The 11254-nt window shown below is 40.1% G+C and overlaps 2 protein-coding genes across 2 annotated transcripts; one reads left to right on the forward strand and one right to left on the reverse strand.

Moving 5' to 3' along the window:
* Positions 1-354: 354 nt before the first annotated feature.
* LOC137172774 (progestin and adipoQ receptor family member 4-like) lies at positions 355-3741 on the forward strand. Its single transcript, XM_067577388.1, has 3 exons — positions 355-642; positions 1644-1862; positions 2138-3741. Exons 1-3 carry the CDS (start codon positions 477-479, stop codon positions 2569-2571), a joined length of 819 nt encoding a protein of 272 aa, XP_067433489.1. The 5' UTR covers positions 355-476; the 3' UTR covers positions 2572-3741.
* pelo (pelota mRNA surveillance and ribosome rescue factor) lies at positions 3023-11246 on the reverse strand. The gene is made up of 13 exons (XM_067577384.1): positions 10863-11246; positions 10295-10387; positions 8334-8484; positions 7784-7874; positions 6457-6620; positions 5770-5830; positions 5345-5506; positions 5218-5264; positions 5037-5110; positions 4874-4945; positions 4565-4639; positions 4403-4434; positions 3023-3550 (listed from the first exon to the last, which is right to left on the reverse strand). The coding sequence occupies exons 1-13, from the start codon at positions 10901-10903 to the stop codon at positions 3456-3458; spliced, it is 1158 nt and encodes a 385-aa protein (XP_067433485.1). The 5' UTR covers positions 10904-11246; the 3' UTR covers positions 3023-3455.
* Positions 11247-11254: the final 8 nt, after the last annotated feature.

Consider the following 11254-nt stretch of genomic DNA (forward strand, 5'->3'; position numbering starts at 1 on the left):
TGCCAGTGAATTAGTGTCATTAAGAAAAACAACCTTCTGATAAAGTGTTGTAATCCCCAGATCTTCCTTACTGCAGCACAGTTGTAGATGAGCATGGGGAATAGGAACATGTGTGCAGTCTAGAATAAGGGAACCACAGAATATTTCTATGTTCACGATGAAGCTGAAGTGAAGTGTCAGTTATGAGCCATGACAAGTAGCAGCTGCGGTAGTGCACATGGCTTTTTGTGAGGATTACCCCAGCTTTATCTCTAGGAATAAGAGCCCTTTGCTGATTGGTCCAACTGAAAGCATGCCACTTGGCCGGCTCAACAGGTTACTTGCCTGGAATTACACCTGTCCAATGATGGGTCTCAAGGACCAGAAGCAGTCATGACTGTGCCTGAGAGTCCTGTGTGTGGCATCGCTTAGGATGTAAATGTTGAGGAACCTGCGCTATCAACTAAATGTATGGGCATTGACTGCATGAAGTCGTTATGGTGCTTTACAAAGGACCGCGGCTGTTGGACTTTACAAAGACTCCTTCGCACCTTCAGTTCAACAAATATGTCCTGACGGGTTACCGGCCAGTGTCCACTGCTCAAGAGTGCCTCAGGAGCCTCTTCTACATGCACAATGAGCTGGGGAACATTTACACACATGGTAAGTCCTGAAATTAACTGTGCATTGCCTATGTTGGTATTCTTTGCTTAGGTATCCACTCCAATCACTGCCATTCTGGACTAACGGTAAAACTGCAGTGCATCTGAATTACCATGAAGTTCTACATTTTGATAGTTAAATATATAGAGCAAGCCCTTTCCTCTTTATATCCACTTAAACCATACAGGGGATGTACAAACAAAAAAGGTCACAGATGTCCACTACTCTCACTTATGAGCAGTTAGAAGCATACTTGACAAGTGTGTAATGAGGATATGGGGTATTAGCTGTAATCTGCCCCAGGAATCCCTGTCCTGGAAATATCCTGCTGTTAAGAAGGTCTTTAAAGATGTGTAGTTGGCTAACACTTCTTACCTGTAATAAAAACATTTTACATGTGTCTTTAGCAACACATGCAGGAGACAATTTTGTAAATTTTGGGAACAGTTATAGAATACATTTTCTAATCCGTGCTTCTGATTAAACACTTTAATACTGACTTGAGTTGTGCAAACACAAGTGAAGACAGAAATCAACTAGGCATGAGCTAAAACTCTCAGAGCCTTGAACTTCCAATGGCATCTTCTTCATGATCCATTTTCTCCTTGACCATCCTGTAAGTTCATTAAGACTAACACTCTTACTGAGGGGAAGTGAAGGGTATTAGTATTAGAGCGTTGCTCACGTTTCTCTCTGCATGTAGCCAACAACCAAATCTTTCATATTATTCACTGTAAAAACAAACAGAGGAACCACTCAGACCATTAAATTCCTCATTTTGTTCTGCATTAGGTGATATTTGATTGCATCTGCTGTGATTACAATGTCAGGCTTCAAATATCACTGTAAACAACAATGCCATTAACTTTAACAACAAAGGCATCAACCCTGCAAACCTCAATTAAGAGGTTTCAAGCGATTTTCATTTTTCATTTCTTCCTTTTATCTCATCTCATCTAATTTCTCCTCTTTCCCTTTTACAACTTCTCCTGTCACTCCAGGCATCCCTTTCTTCCTTTTTTTGGTGCTGCTGCCTTATAGTATCCCATGGATGGAGGTGGAGAGTGTCTGGATCTGCGTGGTCCACTACCTGGCCTGCCTCTGCCCCACTGTAGGTTCAGTGGTCTACCATGTGTTCATGAACCATGTGGGAGGGGAACATGTGTACGACACCCTGCTGTCCCTGGACATGTTTGGGGTCTGCCTCGTTAACACTCTGGGTAGGTCGTTGAGAGGGAGTGAAGATCACCTCACTCAAAATGTACTTGATGCAAATTGGCTCTGCTGTCTATGATCTGAATTCTTACATTTCTCAGTCTCAAATCAAATCTTTAGGCCTCAAGTCTAAATTTTTGCTAAATCTAACTCCAGTCCAAGTCTTAAGTCTCCACAATTGATTAATAATAACCCTGACAATAACCAAGTCAATCATTCCTGACTTAGTTTTAGTGATACTGCCTTTTATTCACCACTACATCTTCCCTCTTGTCACCAGGTGCGCTACCCATCATCCACATCACCCTTCTTTGCTATCCAACCATGCAACAGACTGCCTTGCTGGCCTACATCCTCCTATCAGCCTATGGCATCTACTGTGCCACCACAGCCCGCACTAACGTCCTGCGCCTGCGGGCTTTTGTCTGGCAGGCCCTGTTCCGCTTCTGCCTCTTCTTGTTCCGGGTGTACGGCAGCGGCGTGGGCAGCCCAAACTCACTGCGCCTCTTTGTCATCATGGACTCTTTAGCTGTACTGGGAGGGTTGGTCAATGTCATCCAGATCCCTGAGCGCTTCAGCCCAGGCCTGTTTGACAATTGGGGCAACAGCCACCAGATTATGCATGTCATGGTTATTTGCTCGATTATCTTCCTCCACTGGGGCACACTGGAGGATTTAGACTGGATTAAGACCTACCAGTGTCCTATTGAATGATGCCAAGTGCATCTAGTACACGCACTCAAGGCTGCGCTTATAGGATCGAGACTTAGGATTCAACGAGGCAGGAAGAGTAAAGTATGAAGAGATGAGAAGCAATTTGTTTTAAAATGCACTTTAGTCCTAGCTGCTGACAATGAGTTTGTTCACTGTGATTAATTCACTTTATTATTTGACATTTTTCCAGAGAAGAGGAACTTACAGTGTTGTAACTGTGGAACTAAAATGTCACTTATATCAAATTAACAATCCTGCATACTTGATTTTTAGTTTGTTGAAATGCAGTAGTTTTGGGTTATAATACCCATAACCAAAATAGTTATTTTTAAATGGAAAATGAGATTATTGTATGTAATAATTTATATATTTTTTATATCTTGTTCCAATGTGTATTTCATTCATGCATGATGAGAATGGTTCATGTGAAAAAGTGAAATAACACAAGTGGTTGAATGCTTCTGTTGTTTAATTGCAAGAAAGATATACTGTATATACACTTGGCAAGAAAAATGAAATCTGGTTTTTGCTATTGCTAAATTTCACTCAGAATTTGAACTGTTTTTATGTGGACTTGGCAAAGTTAGTTACATTCCTCTTCATTGGCATTCTTAGGAGCTGCAGATACTGTCACCTTCAAACCAAAAGCATCAAAGCACCAAAAACTGCATCAAATTATGTAAAATTATGGCCACTAGGAGCAAAACGTGTGTAAATTTGATTTTTAAAGAGGTGTGGATGTTGCAGAAGAGGAGTACATAAACCCTGACACAGCAGCTTTGTATTTTTGCAACACACACCGAGTCATTCTTTTGTAATCTGCAACACTGGACAACCTTCTTCTTCTTTGCTACCAATAAGATCTCTCTGGTCAGTTTCTGGGATCAATCTTCTTCTGAGCTGCTATCGTCCTCAGCTTCTGATAGGTCAGCGATGGGAAACCTCAAGATGGCTGCCACTCCACTCAACTGAGTCAGTTCTGAGGAGACGGTAAAGAAAAGATATATCTATAGTTGACAGTACACAGTTAGCACTTCTCAGCAAGCTGTAGGCTGATTTTGGAGTACAGGAGTGAAAGGAGCACATTTGTTGTTAAGCAAATATTTCTGTCCACTCTTGGCTTCTTAAACTGGGGACTTTATCAATAAAGAGCAAGTCAGGACATCAGTATTCAGTCATCAAACATCTATAGTGAAGATCTTACAATATGTTGCCGTTATGTTAATCATACTGGTCAGTACATGTTAAGCAGTTGTAACAAAAACCTATGAGTTGTTGAGTTGTACTCAATTAAAGGTACCTTGTGGATTTTTTGACCACAAGTAGCGCTGTGGAGCAATGTTTATAAGAGTGGATCCCCATTCTGTTTGTATCATGCTCAAGGACACAAATGTATGCGTGCAAGACAATGTACATTATTCTGCTGATTGACAGTAGGTAATGTGCTAAGAAGAGTCGCAATGCCCCGATAAAATCAGTAAAGAAGAGGACTGCAAGCTAGCAAACATGGATGCAACAATGTAAGTTTAAAATCATTCAAAAAAAAAGTCTGCTCTGCATATGTTTTATGAGGAGCAAAATACATCCAACATGTTTGTTAGGCCTCAAGAATTCACATAATGAGTTTTGGTAGGCAACACTGAGTAAAAACATGACTTTGTTTACAAGTAAACTCCACAGGGTACCTTTCAGCATTAAGACACTAGATTATGCTTGATTAATGATTTTGTCAAATTAATGCTGCAGATATGTTTATAACAAACATCTCATCTCATTTTTTTCTCTCTTTTAACATATAATTCATAAAAATCCGAATGGTTTTATAACTTACGTTCACCAGACACATGAAGGCTTGAGAATATTCTGCATGAAAAAAAGAGACAGGAGGCTGTCATTAGCTGGATGCTTGGCAAGGGACGTCCAATTCTGCCAAATCCTGGTGTATGCAAACATAAACAACTATGCACAAGATTTTTCAAAGATAACTTGATACCTGACGTTGCCTCCATTGTCTCTCACGCTGTCCACCAACCGAACATAACGAGCCCTCGTAGGGACATCCTGATGCCTGGATGTACACAAGAAGACACACAAAATATTATATTGATACATAGAGAAATTTTGATTGTCCCTGACTCCTGTTCAAATCACAAGCAACCCCTTGTATAGTTAGTGTAAAACCAATAGGTAGAGGAATATGTGTGGAATTTTCATGTGATTATAGTATTTTTCAAATTATTCTGATGACACAAGTTTTTGTTTGTGAAAGAAACACTGTGTGTGTCTCTCAGTACGTGCATACCTGAACAGCTTATCACTTATCAACAAGGTGTCAATCGCGAGAGCGTCAGCAGCTTTCTCCACATGGGCCAATCTGTGACAATGCAAAGATACAAAGGTTGTTGATAATCTGTGTTAATGAATGAGAGTCACAGCCTGTTAAGTGTTCTGGTCTCGTCACTCACCCATAGAAGGCTCTGTCAGGCTCATGCTGCAGCATCTTATAGAAGTCTTCCAGGGCTTTCACCTCTCCTGCTGCCTGGAAGTTATAAATAAACACCAGTAAACACATTGATTTGTGTCTTATATAGTAACATTTTCTGGATTCCTGCAAAACAAACTGACAAAGCATAGATGCATATTCACCTTGGTGTCAGAAAGCCTGCTTGTCACAGTGGGATCAGAGAGGATTTCTATGAAACAAACATTTAAGTAAGTTTTTACCCTGAAATAAGATTTGACTGTTGTATACTCATAACCCATCAGCTCCTACCTTTGAGTGAGTACTTATGACCTGATGATGAGTGGACCAGCATGAATTTGGGCCGATTCTCCAGGAGGATCTTGTTGTCCTGCCGCACCGCCTCTCTAAATAGGTAGGTGATGAACTGGTCCTTCACAAACCCTGGACTAGCCACCAAGATGCACTTCACCACTAGTACATGGCAGGGAGGAGAAATCAAAATCAAAAAGTTTATAATGTTTAATTTAATTTTCTTGAATCAGAAACAAAAAAAACAAAAAAAAACAATTAAGATTATACAGCAACAATGATAAACCATAATAGGATCATAAAAACGACATACAGTACAATGGAAAAGAAGCAATCAGCAAACAAACAAACGTGATAGGAACAACAAATTAAAAAAGGGGAAGTGTGCAACACAAAACAGGAACATAGTTGTGTGGGTGACCTACCGTCAAAATTGATGTGGCGAAGAATTGCCTGCATCACAGCCTCATAAAACCTCTCCAGCGCCTGCACACAAAGAGATGGACAGACTGACATCAAACAAACACAATACATGACAAATACAATAGGTCGCAATACTGAGGAACTGGGACGACTAACAGGGGTAGTTACCGAATTTGTCTGAATATAAGACAATGTTTTTGTTTTTAAATCACTTTATAAAGCGGAATTGTCTTACACAAATGACTGGACATAAATGTTATGTAATATGCATCCAACACACTCTCTGTCTCTTTTAGACAGTCAATGTGGTTACTTTTATAGATTTATTTTGCTTTTATTGGTTTATTCTATTTTATATACTGAATATGTGAAAATACATTTAAAACATGTTAAATATATCTGCCTACCTTGTTTCATTTAGAGTTATTCTTACCTTCAAGACGTTTTTTTTTTCCAAAAATAGGTGTCACAAATTGAGGTCGCCTCATATTGAGGGTTGTCGGGCCACTTCACTACCTACAGGTGACCTGCTGACTTAATTCTTCCATAAGCCTATCCAGTATCCGTTCAACTGCCTATCTTCATATTTCAATCTTCTCCGGCATTTAACACTGATATTCTCTTTCTTCGTCTTTGCTCTGAAAGTCCTGAGCTCATTACAGCTGTGCACTTAGAGAAAGCTGACCTACCTTTTCGTGCTGGGTGCAGCTTCCCCTTCTCTTGCGAGGAATGGTGACCTCCACTTTTGCGCGAAGCAGAGTCATGGCAGGGGTCACCAGCACCAGGTTGGCCAGACCCTCCTGCATCACCACAGCTGCCACGTCTGCCTTCTGGGTTGCATCACAGGCTTGCTCTGAAGGGTAGAAAACGATAAATGCATCGTCTGAGGATTAATGAAGTTATCGACAAATATGTTACTATTAATTATTGTATTTTTTTTACCATTTATTGCGTTTTACTGGTAAAATAATTGGTATTTATTGGTCATTCTTCTTAAATATAAGTTTTTGTGGTGAAAATTACAGAGGAGACAGGCATGTGTAATGACAGACCTTCACTCCTGCAAATAACATGAACCCCGTCTGTCAGCTAGGAGCTTCCCTCCTGTTTCTCCTATTCTGTTCCCATGGCAACGCTCTCTCTTTCGTACATTTTATTTAAAACAAAACCTGTTATAATGTCACCCTGTTAATCAGACATTACAGTCAGAATAAGATTTTGATATATTTAATTAATTTGTGATTACTTCTATCTGGAATGAGCTATAAAAGCCTACATATAGAAAAGCATGTGTAAGACAGATGAAGAAAGGTAAATTAAAAGCATTAATTGTTGTATAGAGTCCAACAGCCTATTTCCACCCTGTGAAAGGGATTTAAAAAGCTTGTTAAACAGCTGATTCTCATCACTGGGCACCTTCAACATGATTCGACGCATGAAATATATTCCAGGAAGTACAGTTTGCGTAACAGATTTGTGAATTTGAAGGTTTATTGTGTCTGCACAGTGGTTTGTAAAACTCAGAGGCAGATATTTTATTCTTTGTCAAGACGATCTTGAGGTAAAACAGCAGAAATACGGCTTTCATGTTACAAAGTAATCCACTAGGAATGTGCTTGCTGACGTCACGTTGCTTTGTGGCAAAAGTTGAACCTGGTTCAAATTTTTTGCCAGACAACCATGTGTTTTTTCCCCCGGTGCCCTGTGTGTTGGTACCCCTGCTGCGTCAACGGACTTCCCCCGTTCAATGATAGAGAGAGTGCTGTTGTTGTTTTAATGCAGTGCTGTTGTCCTTACATCTGTAAGCAATTTTTAACATTTGGACTCCCTGTGTCATTTTAACCATGTTCGCTCACTTTACTTGGGAGGTCTGTGTTTTGACAGGGTGAAAACAACGGCGTGACGTGCAAGTGCGAGCTTAAACCAACCACAAAAATGAGACAAAGTGAAGTTTTACTCTGTGGTTGAGATCGAACAAAACAAATTGAAGTTGTGATCACAATAGCACCTGCTTACCGATTCTATCCAGCACAACACTGTCCCAGCTCTTTTTAGCAAGTGTGAACTTCCTGTTGAGCTCCAGCTCAATAGTGTGGTAAGCCCCCATCTGATTAGTGAAGAAGAGAACACAAACACACAAGAATCACAACCACTTCTCATTTCAAACAAGAGTACATTTACACTCTACAGATCTTTATGGAGGAAAAACAATAAATTATACTGCTGTTATTCTTTAATGTGAATTTGCTTATGTTAGTAAATACAAATAAGTACATATTGATTGAGTTGCTGATTGATTAGTGTAACAACAAGCCCAACTAAAAATTACATTAAAATAAACTTTACATGTTGAACCTATAAAACATAAAACTGAAAGGTGTGTCGCTTTAAAATGTAAAGTAGACATGCATTATACACAAACAACATGTGTAATGATCTTTAACTGCTATTAAACTTGTCATTTAAAGCCTTGCCTTGACTTGCCTGCTTGATCACTCTACACCACATTAAAACTTCTATAAATGTGACAAGGCTGCAACTGTCAAGTCGCTTGTAAATCTCAGACCTTGACATACTGGTTCTCCTCTAAGTTCGTGCCCTTTACTCTCAGCTGGCAGGCCTGGGAGTCGAAGTCGATAGTCTCCACGCATAAGGTGAGAGTAGTTCGAACTCTGGAGCTGCCCACACTTCCGGTAGTGGACTCTGTCTGCACCTTCCTGTGGGACCAGAGGAAAGGGATTTTAGTTGTGACTGCAATGACAAGTTTGCTGTGTATTTGAGACCAAAACACGGCATGATACACAAAGACACAGATAGAAAGAGCAGAAGAGGAGAAGAAGATTTTAATTATGTAAAGCCAAGCTGGATACTGAACCTAAGAGCTGGACACTGTACATAACTATAGTTGCATTTGTGTAACAGCAGAGAATTGAGGTTGAGCTACATTGTTTACTGGCTCAAAAAGGCACATTCTGCAATACTGCAATACTGCAAAGCCAACATCTTTCTCTACAGGGCTGGAAAACTGTCACATGTTTGGCAGGACTTTAGCTGTTATTTACCTCTCCCAGTCAATTTACAGTTTGAATTAGAGCTGCTGTGATTAGTTGATTAATCAATCAACAGAAAATCAATTGCCAACTATTTTGATAATTGAGTGATCATTTTGGTCAGAAAAAAAAAGGCAAAAATTCTCTGATTCTAGCTTCTAAAATGTGAATATTTTCTGGTTCTTTATTCTTCAATGATAGTAAACTAATTATCTTTACATCACCTTGGGCTTTTGGAAAACAGTGATCGACATTTTTCAGCATTTTCAAGCATTTTATAGACCAAACAATCAAATCGATGGAAATAATCCACAGATTAATTGATAGTGAAAATAATCGTTAGTTGCAGCCCTGGTTTGAACGTAACATTCAAGGATTCAAGTATAAGTATAGAAATACAAGGAATTTGCTTTCGTTCAGCTTTCAAAACACGCAAAGACATTTATATTCAGTAAAAAATCTAACAAATAACAGACACTGTTATGCTGGGTGAGTTCAATAAAATATCTAACGAATAAATAAAAATCGAACAATAACTAGATGGAGGGAGGGTTTAAAGTGCATGGGGCAGATAGCAGCAGGTCTGTATGATGAGGGGGGAGTTTTAGGCTGGAAGAGAAGCATGGAGGATTGCTGGGTGGTTCTGGGGTGTGAAGTGGAAGGCAGGGGGATGGGGGAGCAGGCTGAGACTCATACTGAGAGGTGATGAATCTATTGTAGATTAAGTTGAGGTCATATGCAAATTGATAACTGTCCAAGTGGTGAGGGGTTTTTCTTTTTGTAGTTTGTGACGGCCTGCAGTCCTCTCCAGATGGCAGCTGGGTTGTTAGATGCAAATTTTTCTTTCAGGTCTTTTGAGTGTTTCTGTTTGGCCACCCTGATGGCCTTCTGAAATGTGTATTTGGTCTGTTTGTACTCATCTGTGTTCCCACTGGTAAAGGCAGCCTCTTTGTTTTTGCGAAGCTGCCTGAGTTCAGCTGAGAACAAGAGCTTGGCATTATTGTATTTGATTGTAGTTTTAGAGGGGATACATAAATCCTCTCAAAAACTTATGTATGATGTAACAGTGTCCGTATACTCATCCAGGTCAGCTGCATCATCCTGAATATGTCCCAGTCAGTGCAATCCAGACAGGCCTGTAGATCCTGTGTGGCTGTGGTGGTCCATTTCTTTGCAGTAGACACTAAAGGCTTCGCATATTTTAGTTTCTGCCTGTAGGTTGGAATGGTGCAGTATTCTCTCCTCTCTAGTAGCACACGTGATGTGCTGGGTTATTTGGGACGGTCCTGTGAGAGGTTTGTGTTTTTAAAATTGCCAAGTATGACAAGAAATCAGTCCGGGTATTTTCTCTCCATCTTAGTTATCTGTTCTGCAAGAAGCTGCTGCGCTTCTTTCACGCAGGCCTGCAGGGGGATGTAAACGCCAACCAGGATAAATGAGGAAAATTCACAGGGGGAGTAAATAGGTTTGCTCTTACCTGATAGTGGACGCTCTCAAGCTGTCTCCCACTTGCAGCAAGTTGTAAGTGTGCCACATGTCTTCCGCCTCCTCTGGCATCAGAGTCACCTGACTGAAGAGGTTTATGCAAAAAATGAGCCACCTTCTGAGTTTACGTCACTCATAAACAGGTAATCAGTTGTGGTTCACGTCATCACTGAATTGAACTGTGGATATGATTTTACTTTTAAGATGTCAAGACATTATTGAGGGAAATGTTGCAGGAGCACCCATGCTGCCATGCATATAGAGTATACATCAATCATAACACAATCGATGTTTGTTTTGTACTAAGTCAATAAAGCTATAGCCACATCTACAAAGTGCTACAATCTATGCACATATGTGTCCTGTCATGTCCTAAGTTATTACACATTAACTACAAAAGTGAATATTTTCGTACTAATCCCAAATCTCTCCATGTCTGTGCTGGTAAATGTAAATCACATATGGACTTTTATTACCACGGATAAATTGACACAAGTACAGTCAGCTGCTATTTAGCATGCTGGCTAGCCTGCTAACATTAGTTATCGCCAGTCACTCACCCGGCATTATCTTTTTCTATGTCTTTGTGGAGGAGCTTCATGGTCGGACGGTCGTATGATATATAAAGAGAATTATTCGTTAAAACTAGATAGGTTGACGTTTTTTCCGAGTTATTAGAGTCATGTTTATATTACTGTGCATTAGCTTCTGAATGAATCACTCGCTGCGTGTTGCCAGAAGCTGGGACGTTATGCCCATGCCAACATACGTAATGACGTCTTCCCACCTTTTGTCACTTCCGTGGGTGTCGCTTTACTTGCACAACAAAAAAAAACAAAAAGCGATACAAACACGAATAGTTGGGTACATGTAGACGATACACGCGGTGTATCAAGCATCGTTTGATAAACTCTCCCAATTAAACCCAGAAACAACGTCAGATATATCGGAG

This window comes from Thunnus thynnus, chromosome 20 (genome assembly GCF_963924715.1).
Source record: "Thunnus thynnus chromosome 20, fThuThy2.1, whole genome shotgun sequence".
Taxonomy (NCBI): domain Eukaryota; kingdom Metazoa; phylum Chordata; class Actinopteri; order Scombriformes; family Scombridae; genus Thunnus; species Thunnus thynnus.

What these genes read in the sequence shown, in the direction of transcription:
- LOC137172774 (XM_067577388.1), top strand. Translation starts at nt 477, where the DNA reads ATGGTGCTTTACAAAGGACCGCGGCTGTTGGACTTTACAAAGACTCCT. An exon ending in GGGGAACATTTACACACATG is followed by an intron (nt 643 to 1,643) that starts GTAAGTCCTGAA and finishes CTGTCACTCCAG; the next exon opens with GCATCCCTTTCTTCCTTTTT. An exon ending in CTGCCTCGTTAACACTCTGG is followed by an intron (nt 1,863 to 2,137) that starts GTAGGTCGTTGA and finishes TCTTGTCACCAG; the next exon opens with GTGCGCTACCCATCATCCAC.
- pelo (XM_067577384.1), bottom strand. Translation starts at nt 10,903, where the DNA reads ATGAAGCTCCTCCACAAAGACATAGAAAAAGATAATGCCGG. An exon ending in TTGAGAGCGTCCACTATCAG is followed by an intron (nt 8,485 to 10,294) that starts GTAAGAGCAAAC and finishes CTGGTCCCACAG; the next exon opens with GAAGGTGCAGACAGAGTCCA. An exon ending in GCTGCACCCAGCACGAAAAG is followed by an intron (nt 5,831 to 6,456) that starts GTAGGTCAGCTT and finishes CTTTGTGTGCAG; the next exon opens with GCGCTGGAGAGGTTTTATGA.